General features: G+C 36.8%; 1 protein-coding gene across 2 annotated transcripts in view; it reads left to right on the top strand.

Annotated features, from left to right (window-relative positions):
• VPS50 (VPS50 subunit of EARP/GARPII complex) overlaps positions 1-25,138 on the top strand; it is a 140,205-nt gene that overhangs the window by 103,129 nt on the left and 11,938 nt on the right. For both annotated transcript variants that reach the window (XR_003795229.1, XM_029233543.1), the window contains exons 20-22: positions 1,711-1,817; positions 11,684-11,805; positions 19,879-19,959. Coding sequence is in view for 1 of the 2 variants with exons in the window: in XM_029233543.1 (XP_029089376.1) it covers positions 1,711-1,817; positions 11,684-11,805; positions 19,879-19,959 (310 nt within the window). In the remaining variant the exon portion in view is untranslated. The remainder of the gene's footprint in view (positions 1-1,710; positions 1,818-11,683; positions 11,806-19,878; positions 19,960-25,138) is intronic.

Here is a 25,138-nt window from a genome sequence, read left to right as displayed (position 1 = left end):
TCTTATTACATGTTGTCCCCTTTTTTTCTGTACTTACCATATAACTTCTACTTTTTCTTTGAATCTAGTGCTGCCCCCCAACTCCAGACTTTACCATTATACTTTATGCCTAATCCAGATTCTAAGGAAGGTATTTTGCATATTTGTAGGTCTGAAATCAGGATGCTTGGTACAGTTGATGTACAATTTTCCTAGAACATTTTTTTAAGTGACATAACTTCTTTTTTTGTTTATTATTTTATTTGTTTTTTATTGAAGTATAGTTGATTTACAATATTGTGTTAGTTTTCAGTGTACAGCAAAGTGATTTGCTTATACATATATGTGTATATATATTCTTTTTAAAAATTCTTTTCCATTATACTTTATTATAAGGTATTGAATATAGTGCCCCATGCTATACAGTAAATGCTTGTTGTTTATCTATTTTATATCTATTTTTATGCATCTGTTAATCCCACACTCCCAGCTTATCCCCCCCTACTTCTCCTTTGGTAACCATAAGTTTGTTTTCTATGTCTGTGAGTCTGTTTCTGTTTTGTAAGTAAGTTCATTTGTACTATTTTTTAGATCCCACATATAAGTGATATCATATAATATTTGTCTTTGTCTGACTTACTTCACTTAGTGTGATAATCTCTAGGCCCATCCATGTTGCTGCAAATGGCATTATTTCATTCTTTTTTATGGATGAGTAATATTCCATTGTATATATACACCACATCTTCTTTATCTACTCATCTGTTGATGGACACTTAAGTTGCTTCGATGTCTTGGCTGTTGTAAATAATGCCACTGTTAACATTTGGGGTGCATGTATCTTTTTGAATTAGAGCTTTTGGCTTTTCTGGATATATGCCCAGTAGTGGGATTGCTGGATCATGTGGTAACTCTAGTTTTAGTTTTTTAAGGACCCTCCATACTGCTCTCCATAGTGGCTGTATCAATTTACATTCCCACCAACAGTGCAAGAGGCTTCCCTTTTCTCCACACCCTCTCCAGCATTTATTATTTATAGACTTTTGATGATGGCCATTCTGACTGGTGTGAGCTGATACCTCATTGTAGTTTTGATTTGCATTTCTCTAATAGTAATGCTGAGCATCTTTTCATGTGCCTGTTGGCCATCTGTATGTCTTCTTTGGAGAAGTATCTATTTAGGTCTTCTGCCCATTTTTTGATTGGGTTGTTGTCTTTTTGTTATTGAGTTGTATGAGCTGTTTGTATATTTTGGAAATTAATCCTTTGTCAGTCACATCATTTGCAAATATTTTCTCCCATTCCATAGGTTGTCTTTTCATTTTGTTTATGGTTTCCTTTACTGTGCAAAAGCTTATAAGTTTGATTAGGTACCATCTGTTTATTTTCGCTTTTATTTCTATTGCCTTGGGAGACTGACCTAAGAAAACATTGCTACAATATAGTGACATAGCTTCTTTTAATGGTTGTTAATTAATGTCTGAGAACCAAAGAAATACATTATAGTACTTTATTTCTCTGTTTACTGATTTCTCTTCCCCTCTGGACTGTAAGCTCTGTAAGGACAGGAGGATAATCTCTATATCCCCAGCCAATAAGTGGTAAGATTTTCAGTAACTAATTGGTGATTTTCAGTTAACTAATTAGCAAATTAGATCCTAAGCTGAGTTACTTATTGATTTACTACTTGACAACCCTAATTGCAAATCTGTTTTGTTTTCTCATATTAAGCGTTTCTCGAGAGACTCTAAAAAGCAGGAAGAAATCAGATTACAGTCTAAATAAAGTGAATGCACCCATCTTAACAAATACAACACTGAATGTAATAAGACTTGTTGGTAAGTAGCTACACCTTTAAAAAAAAACATTATTATAGCAGTTAAATTAGTCTACATTTGTTACCAAATGGGTTTTCATTGGGTACTCCAGGGCCCACCACAGTGAATGATTTAAGATGGTCATATGTCAGTGCCTTCTCATCTTAATTGTTCCGAATAGTATAATACTAATATTAATGTCAGTTTTTCTTTTTTAGTTAACTACTTAAAATTTGTATCTTCCACTTTTCCTAAAATATTCCAATTAATAGAAATGTAGTGGAAAAATTCTCTGTGAGTTAGAGGTACATGTAGGATGATGATAATACCAGTTTTATATTTGCACAATATTTTGTACTTAATTGTTTCATTGATCTTTGCAATCTTCTTGTCAGATAGGCAGAGTGATTGGTGGTTTTCTGGCATTTTCAGACACAAGAGTTCTATAAGCTAAATGTTCACACCATAGGAAATGTTCTTATTACAGATAAGACCTTTATTGATGATTTTGTAGAAGGCAAATAGCATGAAGAAATGCCGTATGAAATATTTAGGTTTGAAGATGTTATGGATTTTTTAATATCAGTATTTCAAAATTTTATATGCTATCTCAACCTTTGTATTTCACAAATAGGTCTGTACATTTGACAAATAAGTTATAGAGATGTCTTCTCATGTTAATTAAGTCATCTATACCAGTCAAGAATCTTAGTGATTTTCTGTAAAGATCTCTGTCTTCTGTTTATGGAGATGATAATTTCCTGTTGCCTGGTTTAATTACTCTTAGCTCTGATAAAATAGTCTGTGTTCCTGAAGATAATTTCTAAATTTCATTAATGAATAGGATAAAGAAGACTTTTTTAAGAAGTCCCACTTTCTTTTAGGGAAAATAGTGTGGAAAATTATAATAATGAACTGAGCAGAAAAGAAAAATTATGTATTTTTATGACACAGAAAAATGACAGATTCTAAAAAGCTATTGTTTGGCTGATTATTGCTGGGGAATTAGCTTTCCTTCTTTATCCAAGAATGCTAACTGAACCTAGCATCATGAGTTAGTCTCTAGAATTTACAGAATCAGAATTAGAAGAATTCTGAAGAGGTCATCTGGTATAATTTACCATAGAATGAGCATTTCTTTCTTTACTGCATCTGATATGTGGTGGCCATCTAGCCTCTGTTTTATGTCTTACAATTGCTGGAAGCATATTACTTTGGAAGACTACTCATTCTGCTATTAGACTGATTTAATTGGTAGAAATCTTGTCCTCATGGTAAACCAAAATCTCTATTTCTGTCTCTGTCTCTAATTCTACCCTCTGGTCTTAGTTATGCCCTTAAAAGCAAAAAGAGTAAGTCTATACTTTTTTCTCCTACTTTTCCATGTGGTCACTTTTCAGATTTGTGGTGGTAGGTATACTGTCCTTCCTTTCCTTGTACTTTCCCTTCCCCAGTCCATTCTTCAGGGTCAGTGTGCTCAGTTGCCTTATATGGTCCTCACTGATGGATATTCCAAAGTCCTTGTCATCCTCCTCAGTCTTCGGTACTCACTGTAGTCTTTGGTGTCTGGATACACGCTTGAGATGTAGTTGAATGAAGTCAGCTTTTGCTCGGTTATGCTGAAGTAACAAAACACCCTAATATATCAGTGGCTTTCAACCCAGAGGTTTATCATGATGCATATTGACTCCTGATCATCTTAGTTCTGCCCCAGGTATGTCTTCATTCTGAGATGCAGGCTGAAAAAGTAGCACCAATCTGGGATTTGGGGAGAAGAGTAGAGCTGAACCATGTTATGACTCTTAAAGCTGCCACTCTGATGTGCCACCCTGACATGTCACTGGTCATAGCAAGTCAGGCTTGACTGGAAGAGAGAAGTGTACTTGTACTTCTGTCACAGGATGGCACAACCAGTCCAGGGCAGTGGACAAGGATGCATAATCCTCTTACAAGAGTGGAGGTGGGGAAGAGCAGATAATTGGGGAAAATTATACAATCAACCACATTTAAGTGGTTGTATAATTTTTTTTCCTTACCTAGTTCAAAACGGACTAGAGGTCATCATATTGCTTTTTACTGTAAAAGACATACATTCACGCAAATCAGATATAAAGCCACAACAAAATTGAGGAGGGGGAAGTCATGTTTTTTTCAGTTCAGTGCAGACAAATCCAAATCTTCACTTCTTGATAGGCATAAGGAAATGAAGAAACAATGCCTTGTGCTATTCTCATTATCTAAGAAGGGATATTATAATGACAGAAGTGTGCTGCTGGTGCTAAGTTCAGAAGACAGTAACAACGAATTCTTATATAAGGATTACTGACCAACACAGTGGACACTGTTTTCTAACAGTGGACTTACAGAAACAGAAAAGCTGCATTCTTATGGGCCTTTGGTAATCAGCCATATAAAGCCAGAGCAGTCCTGAATAAAACCTTACTCAGGAAAGAGACTCTGACTGTTGTCATTTCAGTCGTCTTCCCACTAGATCTTTTACTAGAGTTGCAATTAGGAAACAAGGCCTAGTATGAAAATTTAACTTTCATGTCTTTCCATTTAGGGCTGGGAGTAGGTGCTGCCATTATTCCCCAGTAGACTTTCATGCCTACCACTTTCTCCCTGGGATGTCTTTATCTTCGTATTGTACATATTCATAAAATAGAACTTTAAGGGAACCACTCACTAAGGGGTCTCCAACTAGTAAGTGCACTATTCCAACCACGGTTGTTATTGCATAGAGGTGCTTGAAGACTATAAACTGAAAAAAGTAATGTCTCTTCCTACAAGGCCAGAAGTACAGTTGTGTGAATAAGATAGATTAATTTTTGGTGCCTGGGAAGATGAAGGAACTAATTTACTCAGTGGTTGGGAGACACATTTTAGAACATTAAAGGCATATTCAAAATGTTGTTTTTAAGTGATATTTATTTGGCATAATTAGGAGATATTAAACAAAAGAGTGTTAATGGGGCTTCCCAGCCCCAGGTGGTACCTACATCTGAAGACTTGGCGTTTTTCACAAGTGCAGAGGACCAATCAGAATGCTTGCTTGTGAAAAAAGAAAATCCTGTTAGCCTGATGATTTCTTGCAGACAGAGACAGAGAAATTTTAGGGAATGTGTCTCATCACTGAAGTAGCCTTGGTATCCAAGGAGGCAGCTCTCACTTGAGCGGGTGTGATAGGTCTGAGGGGCAGAAAATAGGTTGCCGAAACCCATGTTTGTAAAACCTACAGACCTTACAACAAAATTATTACTTTAGCAGCTGGAAAAAATACACACCAGCACATGCACAGGACTTAACATTAAACCAGAATATGTACATAAGGGATATTTAGTCATACTGTGGCTGAGTTGCAGTGTATATGATGAACACAGAAGTAGGAGGGAAGAAATCTTCATTGGTACATTCTTTTAGGTGGGGCATTGATATTTTTATTTTATCATGGAGTGTTTTAAATTGAAAAAGTAATGCATGAAAATGGTTAAAAATTAAAATACCCTGAGGTATAAACAAAACTCCTGACCTCCAAGTCTCCTTCCTCATTTATAGCATTTCCAGTTTGCCTTTATGTGCTCTTTATACCCATTGATGATCTCTCAACTTAGTGCACCGTAGTAAGGGTAACGAACATCCTTCCAGCTCAGATTCTGTTCTTGCTTTTGCCCCATCAGATTGTCAGCTCCTACATGAGGAGAGAGTTTGTCATCTTTGCAGCGTATAGAGCACCCAGCCAAGTGCTTTTCGCTTTTGTAGGTGCTCAATATACACTGGACTGACAAAACTTAATTTGTAAAATCTGAGTGTTAGAGAAACACTTTTTGCTCCTCTCTTGTAATAATCCACAACGGAAGGAGCCTCTCACCCCCACCCCCGACCCATGCACGTGTGTGTACACACACACACTTCCAGCACTTCTTTTTACCCTGTGTTCCCTCCTCTGCATAGGGGTTGTGGCTCACTGACTGAATTCCCCTGGGCCGCCTTTCCTGTGGTAATCACGCTCCTCTCTCTGCATTTCCTACGATGAGCTAGTAAGTCAGGCCCCGTCCTGTTCCTCTTGGTTGTAGTCCTTGTCCATCTATGCTGCTACTTGCTTGGTTTCTTTGCCAGTCCCTCTGTGTCTCTTTCCCTTGAGTATAAGGACTCATGGTCTAGGTTTAGGGTGAGAGAGGGGTTTTTTTTAATTGAAGTACAGTTGATTTACAATGTTTCAGGTGTAAAGCAAAGTGATTTAGTTATATATAGATATATACACACATACATATATACATACATATATATGTATATATTTCTTTTTCAAATTCTTTTCCATTATAGGTTATTACAAGGTATTGAATATAGTTCCCTGTGCTGTACAGTAGGTCCTTGTTATTTATTTTACATATAGTAGTTTGTAACCCCAAATTCCTAATTATCCCGCCCCCGCTTTTGGTAACCATAAGTTCGTTTTCTATGTCTGTGAGTCTATTTCTGTTTTGTAAGTAAGTTCATTTGTATCATTTTTTTGGATTCCACACATAAGTGATATCGTGTGATATTTATCTTTCTCTGACTTTGCTTAGTATGATAATCTCTAGGTCCATCCATGTTGCTGCAAAGGATGAGAGTTTAAACAGTGCTTCCCCTGTGAAGCTTTTCCTCATCTCTAGATTAGGCTAGATTCCCTTCACGTAACATCCTGTATATACTTCTCCCTTTTTGCATTCATCATAAGTATATTTATTTTAAAATAATAGCAGAGGTAGCTAAGACTTCTTGCTCTTTTATTATATGCTATGTAAACACTTCACATGAATTTTCTCATGAATTCTTCATAGTACCCTTTTTACAAACTAAATTGAAGCTCAGAGATAAATAACTTGCCTTATGTCTGTCACACAGCTGGTAAGTGGCAGAACCAGGTTGTCTGATCTTAGAGCCAGTACATTCTTAACTTTCATGCTTCACAGCCAGTGGAGGACATCTGGAGCATTAATCCCTGGACAGAGTTCAGCAAGGTTATAATATAGGTTGGAGGCAGGAGGAGAACTTCTCGCAGTTTGTAATTTGGGAAGACACATCTTTTGTGGTTATCTGGGCTATGTATTAGGTAACCTTCCTCCGTGTTCCCAAAGCATGCTGTGTCCACTGCTCTTTCTGTGCCCTCTATAGGGAACTCTGGAGAGGAAGAGAGAGGGTGGTATGCATCTGAATCATATCTTGAGCCACTGACCACATTTTTCCAACTAGGCTGGCTAACTTTAGAACCATGCTTCTATGTTTTATCAAGGTAGCACCTCTCACAGCAACACATTAAATAGTAAAGAAGAGCTTGCAGTGAAAAGCACGTGTCTCCCACCCACCCACTGCTCCCTACCAGGAGTGTGAAGGCAATCTCTTGGTTTGTTTCTGTTTGTCTTTCTTCTAGTTGTAATTGCCCAGAAAAGGGTGATAAGAAGGAAATGTTTTGAATCCTTGTCAGTCTAAATATGTCTTTATTCTGCTCTTTCAGGGAGTGACAGTTTAGTTGGCTATAGAATTGCCGTTAAATATTACTTTTCCTCAGAAAGTTAAAACCTCTAATGTTCTATTCATTTTATTGTAGGTGAATTTCTTCTCTCTCTCTCTCTCTCTGAAACCTTTTAGTGTTTTTTCCCTTGATGTTTCAAAATTCTCTATTGATGTATCTATGTGTGAGTTCTTTTTCATTAAGTGTGTTGGGTAGTTCATGACCCTTTCAATCTGAAGGTTCATGTGCTCCTCAGCTGTGACTGATACTACTGTTTCTTTGAGGATTTCCACATCCCCATTTTCTTTAATCTCTTTCTTTGATTTCCCCTTACTCAAGTGTTTAGTCTCTTAGGTTGGCCCTTTATGTCTGTCATATTTTTCTAATATTTTTCTATATTCTTTTTGCTGTACCTTCTGGGAGACTTCCTTTTTCCCATTTCTTTAATTTTTTATTTAAAAAATCACATTTTTAATGACTTTAAATCTTTAAGAACCCTTTATAATCTGTGTTTTTTCCCGCCATATTCACCTTTTATAGGGTTTTATATAATTACTGTATTTCTCTTCCTTACCTTCAATTATTTTATTTTCTCTGGGACCAGCTTTTCTTTTTACGTTCAGTCTCTGAATTTTCCTCATGGGCCTGGTGATGTTTGATTACTCTTCCCTAAAGTAGAAGGCCTATATAGCCATTGTGGGCGTTCTCTGCTGAGTGACTAGAATTGTGTTGGAGCTGGCTCTTTCTCCTTAGAATGAATCCTGACTAGGAGCTTTATGTATAGAGTAGGGCAGGTCTGGGTGGATTTATTGGTAGCCTTTACATTATGGGGACAGATCCCTAAATTCCCAGAATGAGATAGATTTTAATCTGTGGTGCCAATATCCACACTAGAAACCTTAGCTTTTCTAATTTATTTTCTTAAGTTTGCTCAATTTGGGGGGTGGGGGGGCTTGTTTATTTCTTTTGAAGAGGAATCCTAGGGGGTTTTATTGTTTTTGGCTGTGGGAAAATTCTGGCAGCCTCTACAGTAGTCCCCCCTTATTTGTGGGGGATATGTTCCAAGATATCCCCTGTGGATGCCTGAAACCACAGATAGTAGCAAACCCTATATATACTATGTCTTTTCTTATACATACATACCTATAATAAAGTCTAATTTATAAATTAGGCACAGGAAGAAATTAACAACAAAAACTAATAATAAAAATAGAAAAATTATAACAATATACTATAATAAAGTTATGTAAGTGTAGTCTCTCTCTCACAATATCTTATTGTACAGATTTAATGCCTTGGCCATTTTAGCTAAGCACTTATCGCTGTGGCTGTATCTTTTGCAGTCTGAGGTGTGACAACAGAACTAGCATGAATTTCTTTTTCCTTCTTCCAAATTTCACAGATAGAAGATTCATTCTTACCACAGATCTTAGCAACCTCACCATACGACTTTTTTTCTTTCTTTATTAAGTCACAAGCTTTCACCTTTTCACTTGAAAGAAGCACTTGACAACTTCTCTTTGGCATACCTGAATTGCCAGCATCACTACTCTTGCGTTTTGGGGCCATAATTAAATAAAATAAGGATTACCTGAACACAAGCACTGAGATACCACAACAGTTGATCTGATAACTGAGATGGCTACTAAGTGACTAATGGGCAGAATGTGCGGGACAAAGGGATGGCACCAGATGGCACGAGATTTCATCATGCTATTCAGAACAACACTTGATTTAAAACTTATGAATTGTTTATTTCTGGAATTTTCTATTTAATATTCTTGGACTGAGGTTGACCGTGGGTAACTGAAACTGCTAATAAGGGGTCGGGGGGGGCTACAGTAATAACTGCTGGGGAGGAACAGTAACTGGGGGCATGTGGACAGGTAGTTTGTCCCATATGTAGACCTTCAATTAATCCGTCCTTTCTCAGCTCTATTTCTTGCTCCTGTTCTCTTGCTGTAGCTGCTGCTTTAAGCAGTCACATCCTATCAGACAGCTTCCACCTTCTTTGTGGTTCTCTTTGCATTTTTCCATCAACTTGTTTCCATCTACTGTCTGTCATCTAGTACAGGGGTTGGGAAACTATAGCCTGCAGGCCAAATCAATCTGACTGCCTGTTTTTGTAAATAACGTTTTATTGGAATACAACCATGCTCATTTGTTCACATACTGTCTGTGGCTGCTTTTGTGCTATGACAGCAGAATTGAGTAGTTGAAACAGAGACCAGCAGAGATGAGTATCTGCCACAGAGACTGAATGACATACAAAGCCTAAACTATCTAGTCTTTGGTCCTTTACAGGAAAGGTTTGCCAACCCCTGCTCTAGAAATGTTTTGAGATTTCTCATTTTCTGGTGATCATACCTACCTGCTGTTACCTTCTCACCCACTTCTCTTCATAGATGTTTTAATTCATTGTAAAATTCTCTTTTAGTTCAGTAAGTCTGAGGGGGTGCATAAGTTCCCTCAGGCCTCCAAAGTCCTACTCTGCCCTCTTGAACTGGAAAGACAGAGTTCTCACTCTTCTACATTTGAATATACTAGCAGCCTGCTAATCAATGGCTGCCTTCCACGTATGACCATTTAAGGTCATGGAAGGAGCTCTGTGAGAGAGCAGAGACTGTGTAGTTCCTTGTGTCTTAACACAATGCCAAGAACATAGTAAGCTTTCAAAAAGTGTTTGTTGAATGTATTGAATGAGTGAATGAATATAATTATGTATTTTTTTCAGAGCATTTGGGACCATCTAGTTTTTTTTTCCTTCTGAATGCACATTTAAAACAGCTTTTACCTATTAAGAATTCATTTTTATATCCTTTCTTAAGATGAATTATATGAACAGTGGTTCATCTTATTAGGAATGGAGAGGAGCTTTTTATTCTGGATATGTATCAGCCCCGAAGTTTGCATCCTTCCTCATTCTACTATTCACCTGTTCAAAATTTTCTTTTATGGATTAAAGTAATATAACATTTTTTCATTTTTTTCCTTTACAGTATCACATTATTTAATGTGTAAATAGCTACAGTTTAAATAGCTATATGTTTGCAGTCAATGGAATATCTGCAGTGATCCAGAATGTTCTAGGAGCATACTATCAAATTTTTTTCAATTGAGATTTTTTTTTGAGATTTTTTTTTTAAATGTCTTGTTATGTGAAATAATTACAAAGAATGATTCTGAAACAAAAGACTTGTGAATAGGAATAAGAACAGAATCTAAATTGAATAGTTTTTACTTTACGATGTGTATGTCTTCCTGACCATCTATTATTTAGAATCATTTCTCATGTAAATTAAGACGGATGGACTGAGTTCTTAGATAATAAAGAAATGGTTTTGATAGTAGACATTTCCATTCGAGTAAATTTGTCACTTTTTCCTACTGCAGTTAATGTGTTTTCTCTTGAATCCTGGTGTCCTCAATAGTACCAATTTAAAATTTATAGCAGTTACATAAAGTAGAGCCAGCACCTGAATTATTTGCTCATTTGGAAATAAAACAAATGGCCTGTTTTAATATCTTCTGCAGAAGAGCATTTTTTTTATAGATATGCTTCTTTCCCAATTATTTCCTATAAAAAATAAACACAATTAGGGACTCATTATTGTTTATTATTTGATTCAGCCCATCTCCCATCCACCCTTCAAACACATTAAGAAGTTTATGAATGCAGGCATTTTGGTTTTTAAATTTTTTTCTGTAACTGTGTCATATGTTTAGAGGAAAAAGAGTGGAATATTGGCATCTTCCAAAGGAAGGAATGAGGAAGATATGTTCTTGGCACTTTGCGAGTATTGAGCTCTTGAGTGATGTAGTGATAAAGAAATGTTCTTAGCCTCTGACGCTAGATTTCACAGGGCTAGGATGCAGGGGAATGGGAAGTGTCTTCCACGTGTCCTTTTTCTTCTTGTTTTTTTACTTTTGCTATGTGTGCATAAGCTTATGAAAAGACCCCACTCTTCCTCAAGTACATTGTCTTTTGTTTTATTACACCTAAACATTTTTGAAGACATTGTTTGAAATGGAATCTCCAAGAAATGAGGAACTGTGTCGTTTGTACAGTGTCATTGTAGAAGAGTTAGTTTAAGAGTTCCATAAATATAAGACAAACAGTAAAATATAAGGATATGAAAAATCTTCGTAGGTATTTTTTTATATCAGTGCCATCCAGTAGTACTTTCCAAGATGGTATAACTGTTCTGTATCAGTGCTGTCCAGTACAGTAGCCACTAGCTACAAGTGACTGTTGAGTACTTGAGGCATGGCTGGTGTGACTGAGGAATGTAATATTTCATTAAAAAAATATTTTGGTAAAGTAATTTTGTGGTTTCTTAATAATTATAGACTAACAGATTTTAATTTTCTATTTAATTTTTTTTCTTTTCAGGTAAATATATGCAGATGATGAACATTCTTAAACCAATTGCTTTTGATGTTATCCATTTCATGTCTCAGCTATTTGATTATTACTTGTATGCAATATATACCTTTTTTGGTCGGAATGATTCAGTAAGTCAACCTTTTGGGGGAGGAGTCTGTTTCTTTTAAAATTTATTTTTTTTTGTAAATGTAAAATTCATTCTCTCTGTATAAAATATATAAATAACATTACTTTGAAAATTATCCATAAAAAATCCAACATATTATTGATATTAGCTTTTTGTGTGCCCCATCACCTTATTTAAAATACATTAATTTTAAGCTTTGATATGATAAACATATTGTATGTTATTCAAATTTTTGACAGAAAAAGTACAGCATCAGTTTATAACCTTGACATATTTTGGTGATGAAAAATGTGCAGGTTGCCTTGTTTAAATCTGGCCCAGTGTGTAATTATTACACAGTAAATGAGACATTTTAAATATTGGCTAACAACCTTAGCAGGCACTACTACATTCAGAAGATAACGGCAAATATTTATTTAAAATAATTGAAAATCTTTGAACTGAACCTGCCACAGAATTAATTTTCCTGCACCTCCTTTTTGTGTTTCCAAAGCTCTTGTTGTTTACCTTTTTCTACTCCTAAGGAGAACAGCACAGTATTAAGCAGGTAACTGATCTGATACTTGGGAATTATTATGTAGTTCACCTACATGTTTGACAGTTTTTCGTATAAGAGTATACTCATAATACTAACTTTTCACATACTATATTTTGTACCTTTTCAAAAACTTGTGGATTTTAATGGATAACTACATTCATCATATAAATGTTCATAGTCTTGCTGTGATTACAGGTATATCAAAGACATGATCTTTTAATATGGGATCTGAATTTCCTATGTTCTTAACTCTGCAAAATTAGAAAGAATACTAATATAATCAGAAACTAAGTTGCTGCAGAATTTATGTTGCTTTAAAATATGTACTAATCCATCACTCTCAATAAATAAATATTAAAGAAGAAAGACATTCTGGAGTTTTAGCCAATTGTCAGAATCGTTTAGTCTTCTACATGAGCTTTACTCTGTCTTCTTGGACTGTGCCTCTAGACCAGTGCGGTCTAAGAGAAGTTTTGCAGTAATGGAAATATTCTATATTTGTACTGTCCAATATGGTAGCCATAAGCCATAAGTGACTTTTGAGCACTTGAAACGTGACTGGTATGATTGGGGACTGAATTTTCAATTGTACTTGATTTTAGTTAGTTTATCTTGAAATATAAATAGCCACACATGACTTGTGACTATCATATTAGTTAAAACAGTTCTGAACCACAGTTTTGATAAGATGTGTTCAAGTAGAGTCCTTCAGAAACTTTTGGAACTGAGTGCTTTTGGATGTGACTTTCTAGCTGATTAGATACTGGCACAGATTTGTTTACAGTGGGGTTCACTAGAAGCTGATGAAAGCAAAGTGCAGGTAGGTGCTCACTGTAAAGTATGCTGCATATTTTATTTAAAATCTGTCATGTTTTAAAGAAAACATTAGTCTGATATTTTATATTAAAAGCATTTTTAATCCTGTAAGACTCAGTAAAAGCCATTTCACTGTATTCAAACAATATTGTTAATTATAAGGGTTTCTTTCTATATGGATGTTCACCCATATGCTGTATTAGAAACAGTGTGTATTCTATGAACCAGAACAAAATGTGCATATGAGCGAGTTTGTATGAGTGAATACTGCATTTACTCTACCTCTTACTTGCACTTTTTAACATGGCTACTGCTGCTTCCTTCCCAGAAGAGAGAGAATTGTATGAGTGAATTTAAATGGTTGCTGCTCATGGAAGAATAAGCATCTCATTGTGTCCTGGGGGTTCTAGAAAGTCATTGTCTGGGAGGGGGGACACAGTGTATGCGTTAGGTTAAGGGATTTTTTTTCTGTTCATACTAATTACTCCTGAAGCTCCTACTCTTCACTGAACTGGTTATAGCCTACTACATCATGTTGTAGTATATATCTAATCCATTTGATTCTATTATAATAATGGTACTCATAGTATTGCTTTGTCTTGCCTTGCCTCAAGCCTTCTGTTGTTCAACTCTTGAGTTATGTTTTCTTTGGTCCTTCCTGTTCATTCTTTTGTGAAGGCCATTCTGTAGCTTACTTTAATGCAGTAGTAAGCACATAGTAGATTCTTAGGAGATATGGATTGATATCCTAATTATTTCTTTTTTAATAATTTTATTTATTTATTTGGCTGCGTTGGGTCTTTGTTGCTGCACGCGGGCTTTCTCTAGTTGTGGCAAGCAGGGGCTAGTCTTCATTGCGGTGCGCAGGTTTCTCATTGCGGTGGCTTCTCTTGTTGCGGAGCATGGGCTCTAGGCACACGGGCTTCTGTAGTTGCAGCATGTGGGCTCAGTAGTGTTGGCACTCGGGCCCTAGAGCTCGTGGTCTTCCATAGTTGCGGCGCGTGGGCTCAGTAGTTGCAGCAAGCGGGCTTCCATTGCAGTGGCTTCTCTTGTTGTGGAGTACGGGCTCTAGGTGTGCAGGCTTCAGTAGTTGTGGCACGCTGGCTCAGTAGTTGTGGCTTTTGGGCTCTAGAGCGCAGGCTCAGTAGTTGTGGCGCACGGGCTTAGTTGCTCTGTGGCATGTGGGATCTTTCCGGACCAGGGCTTGAACCCATGTCCCCTGCGTTGGCAGATTCTTAACCACTGCACCACCAGCGAAGTCCTATATCCTAATTATTTCTTATCCAAGTAAATCTTATGAGGGTTATTACTTGACAACGGTTTGTGAGCCTCATTTAAAGTTAACTTTCATTAATGGAACTGTTTTTTTGTAGAGAGTCTGATTCAAAATCTAAACTTTTAAGAATGAATTAACTTCCATTTCTGGGTATGAGGGACTGAGACCTTATTAGATGATATTTCCTGCAGAAAACAATTATAAAACCTGGATGTTTTATAAAACAAAAGGCAACTTCTTGAAGATGCTGGAGAGTGAACAGAAGCATAGACTCTGGTGGGATTTCACACTAGCGGTTGGGGAAAGGGAAACTATAAAAAGAAATTCTGGGCTTCCCTGGTGGCGCAGTGGTTGAGAGTCCGCCTGCCAATGCAGGGGCCACAGGTTCGAGCCCTGGTCCGGGAAGATCCCACATGCCGCGGAGCAACTAAGCCCATGCACCACAACTACTGAGCCCTCGTGCCACAACTACTGAAGCACGTGCTCTGAGAGCCTGTGCTCTGCAACAAGGGAAGCCACCACAATGAGAAGCCCATGCACCGCAACGAAGAATAGCCCCCTCTCGCCTCAACTAGAGAAAGCCCAGGCAGAGCAATGAAGACCCAACACAGACAAAAATAAATAAATAAATAAATAAATTTAAAAAAAAAATTCCATCTCCGTGGCCTTTAGCCCAGGACTAAGTGCAGTCCCTGAGGCACATAACTGGAGACACGCATAAGGAAATCCATAGTCTTTATGGATTGGGGGATCAGAAAAGTGAAGCCAGGAAACAGGGAACACTGAAAAGAGTAGGGAGAAGTTCAGACGGGGAAGAGTCAGAGGAGGGATCCCCAATTTCTGTCTACCCACATCTCTGACTAACCCATGAACCATGTTTGTGTGGAACAGACTGCAGCCAGTCAAAGAAAAGAGATCTGAATAGAGACTGAAGCTGCTACACAAGAGATAGTTTATAGTTGAAGCCTGGCCAAGAAAATTGCATACTGAAAACAAAGGAAACAGTACTTATTGGAGAAAAGTAACAGAATCCAAAATCTCTAGAATCGAATGGATGATGCAATCCAATGTTACCTAAATACATAGAGCTAAAAAAGAGGAATACATCCTTCAGTAAAAAGAAAATCAATATAGTCTGAACTCAAGATGTTGGAACTAAGGGATAAAGATTTTAAATGGACCATTTTAACTATCTTCAATAAAGTAAAATAAAACATGTTTTAAATGCATGAACAGCTCAGTAGAGAAATAAGAAGTTCTAGTAGAAACAGTAGGAAGAAAACCAAAGAGAAATCCTAGAACTGAAAATTCAGTTCCAGCAATTAAAAAAAATTACTGAATGTACTTAGCCAAATGGACATGACAGAGGAAAGAATTTGTGAACCTGAAAATAGATCAATAGAAATTATTCAAAATGAAGAACATAGAGAAAAAACGATTGAAAAACAAAGATGATCAAAACCTTAGGGACGTGCTAAGTTATATCACATGGTCAAACATACATTTAATTGGAATACCAGGTGGAGATGAGAGAGGGAATGAGGTAGAAAAAATATTTGAAGAAACACTGTCCAAAAATTTGCAGATACAAGATGCTAAATGAACAGCAAACAGAATAAACACAAAGAAAAGTCTAGTGGGGTACCTCATGAGGAAATTGTCTCTTGAAAACTTTAATAGACTTATGACATAAAAGGGACCAATGATCTGATTAACAGCTGACTTCTCACGAGAAACTGTGGAGACTAGAAGAGAGTTAAACAACACCTTTCAGACACTGAAAGAAAAGAAAAAATGTCTGTCCAGAATTTTATAGCCACCAAAAATACTATTCAAGCATGAATATGAAATTAAAACATTTTCAGATAAAAAGAAAAAAAAGCACTAAGAGAAGTTGTCACCAACAGACATGTAATACAAGAAATGTTGAAGGAAGTTTTCCAGAGTGAAGGAAAATGATACCAGATGAAAACATCAATCCTCAGAAAGTATGAAAGCATTGGTAATGGAAACTACTTGGGGAAATGCAAAAGGTTGTTGTTGTTGTTGTTTTTCTTTTTCCATTTAATTTCTTTTTAAACCATATAGCTGTTTAAACCTGAAAGTATAACATTCTTTTCTGGAGTTCATAATATATGTAAATGTATTACGTATAACAACTATACCATGGTATGTGGAGGGATGTGGACCTATAAGATGGCAAGATTTCTATATATTATGTAAAACAGTACATTGTTAACAGTAAATGGACTGTGAAATATCGAGAATGTATATTATAATTCATAGAAGAATAATGAAAAATAATACAAAGCACTTTAACTTTTGCCTACAGGAAAATTAAAGTAGGATTCTAATAAAAGAAAAAATCGTATAATTAGAAAAAGCAGGAAAGGAGGAACCAAGGAACAAAAAAGAAAACATGTAATGGTAGATGTAAACCCAGCCACAGTAAATGTTCCTGGACTAAATACTCATATTAAAAGGTAGAGATTGTCAGAGTGGATTTAAAACAAAGCCCATGCTTAATAACAAAAAACATAGATTGAAAGCAAATGGATTGAAAAGATATGCCATGCAAACAGTAAGCATAAGGTGGCTGCAGTGGCTATAATATGAGATAAAATAAGTTTGGAAACAGAATGTATTACCAGAGATAGAGGGATTTCTAATGATGTAAGGATCAATTCATTTGGAAGACATAATGATCATAAATGCATATGTGCCTAGTAACAGAGCTTCAAAATAGATGAAGCAATAATTGACAGAATTCAAGAGGAAATGAAAAAATTCAATGACAACTGGAGATTTTAACACTAGAGTAACTAATAGAACAAGTTAGATAGAAAATCAGCAAGTACACAGAAGATTGGAACAACTCTTTCAACCATTTTGACTTAATTGATATTTGTAGGACAACATACCTAACAATGACAGGATATATATTCAAGTGCAGATGGTACATTTATCAGGAGAGACCATATGTTCTGGGCCATTAAACATGTTGTAATGAGTTTAAAACATTGAAATCATACAGAATATATTTTCAATGAAATTATATTGGAAACCAATATCTATAAAATAGGAAAACCTAAGTGTTTGGAGATTAAACAACACACATCTAAATAAAGATTGGGTTAATGAAGAAACCACAAAAGAGGGAAGTCAATTACAAAAAAAAATTGACCTCCAGCACAATGTAAAATAAAAGTGGTGAGAGTTGCCAACAAATACATGAAAGAGTGCTCAACATCACTAATCATTTAGTGATTGCACTGTTGGTGGGAATGTAAATTGATATAGCCACTATGGAGAACAGTATGGAGGTTCCTTAAGAAACTAAAAATAGAACTACCATACGACCCAACAATCCCACTACTGGGCATATACCCTGAGAAAACCATAATTCAAAAAGAGTCATGTACCACAATGTTCATTGCAGCTCTGTTTACAATAGCCAGGACATGGAAGCAACCTAAGTGTCCATCAACAGATGAATGGATAAAGAAGATGTGGCACATATATACAATGGAATATTACTCAGCCATAAAAAGAATCAAAATTGAGTTATTTGTAGTGAGGTGGATGGACCTAGAGTCTGTCATACGGAGCGAAGTAAGTCAGAAAGCGAAAAACAAATACCATATGCTAACACATATATATGGAATCTAAAAAAAAAAAATGGTTCCGAAGAACCTAGAGGCAGATCAGGAATAAAGACGCAGACATGGAGAATGGACTTGAGGACACAGGGACGGGGAAGGGTAAGCTGGGACAAAGTGAGAGAGTGGCATGGACTTATATGTACTACCAAACGTAAGATAGATAGCTAGTGGGAAGCAGCTGCATAGCACAGGGAGGTCAGCTCAGTACTTTGTGACCACCTAGAGGGGTGGGATAGGGAGGGTGGGAGGGAGACGCAAGAGGGAGGAGATACGGGGATATATGTATATGTATATCTGATTCACTTTGTTATGCAGCAGAAACTAACACACCATTGTAAAGCAATTATACTCCAACAGAGATGTTATAAAAAAAAATGATTTGAAATCAAAGGTTTTACCTCTCAAGAAAAAGTGGTGAGAGCTGACATCCTCATCTTGTTCCCTCCACTTTCATCTGTCCTGGATAGGAAGCATTGACCCTTTCACCATTGAGTATGATGCTAGCTATTTTATAGATGCCTGTAGTCATGTTGAAGAAACTCTTCTCTGTTACTGAATTTTTCTAAATTTTTATCATGAAAGGATAAATTTAGTCAAATGGCTTTTTCTGAATCTATTTAAACAATCTTAACTTTCTTTCCTAAAGGAATATATTAATATGGTGACATACACTGGTTAACTTCAAAGTAGGATTTTTGGCTGTTAAACTAGTCTTGCATTCCCAAGACAAATACCACTTGGTCATGAATCAGTTTGCTAATATTTTAAGGATTTTAAAAAATTGTGTCCATAAAGTTTAGGAGTCTGTAGTTACGTTTTCTGTGGTATCTATCTTTCTTTTTTTTTTTTTTTTTTTTTTTTGTGGTACATGGGCCTCTCACTGTTGTGGCCTCTCCTATTGCGGAGCACAGGCTCCGGACGCGCAGGCTCAGCGGCCATGTCTCACGGGCCCAGCCGCTCCGCGGCATGTGGGATCTTCCTGGACCAGGGCACAAACCCGCGTCCCCTGCATCGGCAGGCGGACCGTCAACCACTGCGCCACTAGGGAAGCCCTCTGTGGTATCTTTGTTTGGTTTAGGAATCAGAGTAATAGTAGTAAAACAATAAAACAATTGGGAAACATTCTCTTTTCTTCTACTTTCTGAGAGTCTACGTAGGACTAGTCCTTTTTGAAGGTTTTTATTAAATGAAATTTAATAAGAGCTGCTAAAGTTTTCTATTTCTTCTTAGGTCAATTTTTATAATAGCTTGTCAAGGAATTTGTCTGTTTCATCTGGTTTGGTAAATTTATTGGCATAAGATTATTCATAATATTTCCTTATTATCCTTCTGGTGTTTCAACATTAGATCTGTAGTGTTATCCATGCTCTCATTCTTGATATTGAAAGTATGTATCATCTCTGTTTTGTTTTTTCTGTATCAGTGTGGCCCTTCTTATCCTTGGGTTCTTTAAGTATCTAAAAATCTTAAGTTTTGCAATTAAAAACAATAACTTGTGGGAAATAAATTCTGGTGAACTCTCTCCTGATAAATCCATTAGATTGATAGATGTTAGTGTGACCTGTAAATGAACATGTGTAAATAGCTCTCTTGTTCCTTTGAGGGTTAAGATTTGATTTCTGTCTTTGATGTTTTGGTATTTTTAAATGCAGTTTGGAAACCCTCTGAATGCTAAGTATCTGAGTGAAAACTCACCACATACTTACTTTTCACTAATTTGAAGTTACAACATTTGCAGGGTTATCTCCACAGCAATTTAACATGCCTCGTTTTCTTTTTCAGTTGGAATCCACGGGACTAGGTCTTAGCAGTAGTAGACTAAGAACAACTCTAAACAGAATACAAGAAAGCCTCATTGATCTGGTAAGTAATCAATTCTTTTAGGTTATTTAAAATAGAAATTGGCGATCTAATCAACTACATGTAAGTGTATTCCTATATGTACATTGAGTTCCTGTGTCCCTAGAACATTAATGGCATGCAGTAAGTAAAATGGAGGTTTCTTATAGTCTGATGGAGAGAGAAAGCTGGTGTACACAAAAGAATATGATATTGGCTCTACATGCAGTACAAGTTCAAAGAGAAGAAAGGTTTTTGTTCAAAATTACTGTCAGAGAATGACTGAAGGAGGAAGTGAGACTTATGCTAGACTTTGAAGAGTAGGCATGAGAGCAGTGGGGAAGAGGAGAAAGAACGGCATTCAATTTAAGGTTCAGAGGCTGAGCAAGGGCCTTGAGGTGGGAGCAAGCCTGGCGCAAATTTTGGCAGATTTTTGTGATGGGGCACCAGTTTATGCCGAAGAGTTGTGTTGCAAAGAGTGTTTAGGATGACTTTATAAATGGCTTTAACATCTGAGAAGTTAGGTTTAGTCGGCTGTGCAGTAGGGGGTCTGGATTCTTAACTGTGTCATGTGATGAAATGCATGTTTTAAAAAGCTGGGTTAGGTTGCAAAACAGGGCTGATCCTCTATAGTGTTTAAGCCAACATAAGCAGTTAAAATAAGAAAAAATTTTTCTTATGCTTGGTCACTGTAGCCAGAGACTTTTGTCATTCAGTGCATTTCTCTGCATCTATGAATTTTCCTTTATTCCGTCACTTACCCAAATAAGCAATCACTTTCCTCTTTTCTCATAAGCTCTATATTATGAGCATACTTCTGTTATTGAAGTTTTTATAAAGCAATGTAATCATTCATTCTTTTAAGAAATACTTGTTTGGAATAATTATTATATGCCAGGCATTGTAGGCCTGGAAAGTCATCAGTGAACAAAAGAGGTAATTCCCGTCTTCTTGGGACTTGAATCTTATTGGGGCAGAGAGACAGATAAATGTATAACAGTGTCAGATACTGATCAGTGCCAAGAAGAAGATGAAGCAGAGTGATGCGACAGTGATCTTTAAGCAGAGATATGAATAAAGTGAGAGAGGCGTATGCGGATATTTCAGGTGAGCACCGTTTACACAGAGGAAATAACCTGTATCCGTCTCATCCATCCCCCTTAAAATTTGGAGGTCTTTTGGCCCAGCACATTTTTTTTTTTTTTTTTTTTTTTTTTTACGGTATGTGGGCCTCTCACTGTTGTGTCCTCTCCTGTTGCGGAGCACAGGCTCCGGACGCGCAGGCTCAGTGGCCATGGCTCACTGGCCCAGCCGCTCTGCGGCATGTGGGATCTTCCCGGACCGGGGCATGAACCCGTGTCCCCTGCATCGGCAGGCGGACTCTCAACCACTGCGCCACAAGGGAAGCCCCAGCACATATTTTTTTAATATAGGTTCATAGTCCTAGCACTTACCTTGGCACATAGCATCTCTTCAATAAATGTTTATAGAGTAAATGAATAAACTCGAATCCTTGAGTTTGGTGTCTCCTGGATTAACCTGGCTTGTTTTCTTGTCCACTTAATCCTGATCTTTGTTTTCAGAGTCAAGGCTCCTTGTTTGACACAGCCATCTATTTCTTTTTCTTTTTTCTTTCTTTTTTTTTTTTTGGTCTTTGTTGTGTAAAATCCATCATTGGCTTTCAGTCCCATTGGCAGTTACCTGTTTTGATTTTGCTTCTCCTTCTTTGATACTTAGTGTAACCTTGACCTGAAGATCTTGTTTTGCAGATCTTAGTCCACAGCCTCAGTTTTTCTTGTTTCTGGCTGAATGCCTCAAGATAGGTGGGCTGAAATATACCACTAGAATCATTCACTCCAGCGTTTCTCTGCCAGCTCTACTAGTTACTAGCTTATGATTGTCAAACCACAGTTCCAGATCTGACCCTTAAGCTGTGGATTTAATGCTGCCATACAGTGTGTAATGAAATAGCGTGACCCAGTAAACAGTGGGACCAAACTAGCTGTTATTTAAGACAAGCTGTCACCCATCTAACGATAACAGTGTATCTGTAGCATCTGTCAGACCAGTTCTTTGTTCATTGGATAAGTTTTTTCCTGAATTGCTGTAATAGTCAATTTTAGAAATGCGTTTTTTTAAAACCAGCTACACACCCCTCCCCAATAAATTGATAGATGTGCCTGGTTTTTTCTTTGCCCCCTTGTCTTTTAAAAATATCTTTTTTTTAAGACCTTATTCTTAGCATCTCTTAAATCAAAGACTGTACCTTGGATCAGAAGACTGTGTGAGCCGTTGTTCCTCTGTCAGTTTGTAAGGAGTACTGACCTTTGACAGAGCCTCTCCACAGTCTCCACTCCTCTGATGGATAAGACTCTACAACAATACAGTAGAAGTTTTTCTGAAAATTTCCAGTGTTTTATGTGTTAAGTTATTACGCATACTGATAAGCATCGTTTTATTATTTTAAAAAATATATTTGTCATTTACTAGACCTTGATCTCAGGTTTTCATAAGCTGGTATATAAATTTTCTTCACTTCGTTAATTTGCATCTACATTGGCAGAGAACATTAATTGGTCTCTTGCTATTCAATACATTCTTTGGCTATTAAAATAATTTATAGCCTAATTTGGAACCACTGGATGGAGGTAGTATTTTTCTTTATATTTCTCCTATGTGTTAGTTAAAACTTTAATAAGCACTTTTTTGGTGATTTTATTTTCTCCATATATATCTTCTGAGTTTTGCTTCTCTTTAAGCTGTAAAAGGCAAAATGGAATCATCATGTTCTTTAAAATGCCACCTGAAATTGTTTATCATCTAAATTCACCGTAAACTAAGAAAATTTGTTTGACACATCAAATAAAAGGCTAAGAAAAATTGTCTAATAGTGGACAAGCAGGAAAGGAAGTTGGGGTAGGTGGTAATGGTACCAGAAATGTGAATTTTTAGTTATCTACCTGGTGATGCTAAACTGTTTAAGACCTATGGCCAACTTTGAATCTTTGATAATAAAAATGTATTTTAAACTGATCCAGAAAAGTCCATAAATATGAATTTTCTTTGTGTTAGTTAGTACATTACTGGCAGGAAAGGCTAAAAATAAAAGTTTCACTGTGAGAGTAAAGATTGATTAAAGTTTCATTTTTTTAAAGTCTTCAAAGAGTTGTGTGTCCTTTCCTTACTATACTGGTATAAACTGAAACATGGATCCGTTTAGGAGCTTTTCCATTTAAGTGTGCAATAAGCACATACCATTTATTTATGTCAGCTTGACAGTTTGGGACTTTCTTGCTCTCTTCAAGTGTATTTCCCTAAATGGATCTGTTTTGAAGGTAGACACATTAAGATTTGTTGATGGATTATAAGAGGAGTGTGACACTGAGAAGAATCAAGGATGGCACCTGACTTCTGGAGAATGGAGGTGCCATAATGGGGATGGATAAGACTTTTAGGAGGACACATTTGAAGAGGACATCAAGAGTTCAGTTTCAGATATGTTAAATGCACTAGAGGTGAGAGAGGGGTCAGGGCAAGTATATAAATCTTGAGCTGTTGGCATGTGGATGGCATTTAAAACTGTGAGACCGGATGAAATCATGTAGGCAGTAGAATGTAAGTCAGAGAAGTCTCAGGACTGAACCCAGTGTTTAAAGATCAGGGGGAATAGTCAGAGATGGATATTCAGAGTTGGCTATTGGATTTGGCCATAAGGAGGCCGGTAGGGACCTTGCTTACTCTTTCTTTGGAGTGGAGCAGACAAAAACCTGGTTGGAATGGGCTTGAAAGAGGATAATAGGAGAGGAAGAGAAGATTCTTATCAACATGTCAACAGGCATGCCAAGGACTTAAGGTACAAAGAGGGTGAAATTGATCCCTACCCACCAAGAACTCACAATGAGGTAGGAGAGTTAGAAAACAACAACTGATAAAGTATGCCGTATGCCACATAACAGGTATATGTATAGGCAATATTAACACAAGTAAGATAGTTATTTTTCTTGGGAGACTGAGAAAGTTATAGAAAGGAGGTGAATATGAGTTCATTCTTAAACAATGAGGTAAGAGCCAGGCAGGCAAGGAGAAGAGAGCTGGTACGACAGGAGTGTCAGTAGGACAGGTGTAGTAAGCAGCCCAGTGTGACTAGACCTTAGGGGTGTAGAGATTATCTTGAAATGAGACTGGCAAGGTAGCTGTTTGTAAAGGAGTAATATCGTGGCAACAAGTTTAGGCTTTTTTTCTGTAAGGAAGGGATCGTCAGTTGAGACTTTTAAATTACGGAGTGGTATGATCACATCTCCATTTTAGAAAGATCACCTAGGTATTACTGAAGTAATGACATGAGGAAGAAACAAACAAGAGAGGTGTCTGTTTAGGCATGAGGGAGGTGCAAAGGAAGAGGGGGTGTTCAAGAATGATTCTAAGGTTCTTCACTTGGACAGTCTGGTAGATGGTGATTAAATAGCCCCCTCAGGGACTTCCCTGGTGGTCCAGTGGTTAAGATTCCACGCTCCCAATGCAGAGGGCCTGGGTTCGATCCCTGGTCAGGGAACTAGATCCCACATGCTGCAACAAAGATCCCGTGTGCTGCAACTAAGACCTGGCACAGCCAAATAAATAAATAAATCTTAAAAATAATAATAAAAGTATTAAATAGCCACCAGAATTAAATTAAATAGCACAGGCACCCAGTTGGTACCAAACCATATGTAATTTTGTGATTTGTGTGTTGTTGTTGTTTTTGGCAGTAGTGGGGTGATTATTTTCCTTTTTAGTAGAAGGAAATAAATAGTGGAGCTGTGACATTGATTAACTTGCATAGTTCCCTTATCCTGATCCTCCTTAGAGAAAGCACAGTTGTTCCCAAAATAACTTTTAAATGCTAATTGAGTAATTAGAGATTGAAGAGAGACAATACCTTTAGTAGAATATAGGATATAAAAAAGAACTAAACAAGAATAAAACCATTTTCTAACTTGAAAGGTTTTATAATGTATTATTTCCATTTTGCAAAATTTATAAACCTGTTATACTCCCAGAGTCCTATGCATTTGATGTCTCTTTTATTCGTAAGGCAAATGTTAGAGATTTGTGATTATGTAATTGATTTAAAAAGTAATCCAGATTTACATTTTGTACACTTTTAGATTTGTATTCAATTTTTGTGCTGTAATTTTTTTTGAGGATCTTATAAGGCTCAGCT

This window comes from Monodon monoceros, unplaced genomic scaffold (genome assembly GCF_005190385.1).
Source record: "Monodon monoceros isolate NGI ecotype Baffin Bay Population unplaced genomic scaffold, NGI_Narwhal_1 Super_Scaffold_2, whole genome shotgun sequence".
In the NCBI taxonomy this organism is placed as follows: Eukaryota; Metazoa; Chordata; class Mammalia; order Artiodactyla; family Monodontidae; genus Monodon; species Monodon monoceros.
This window is presented reverse-complemented; position numbering and strand designations above follow the sequence as displayed.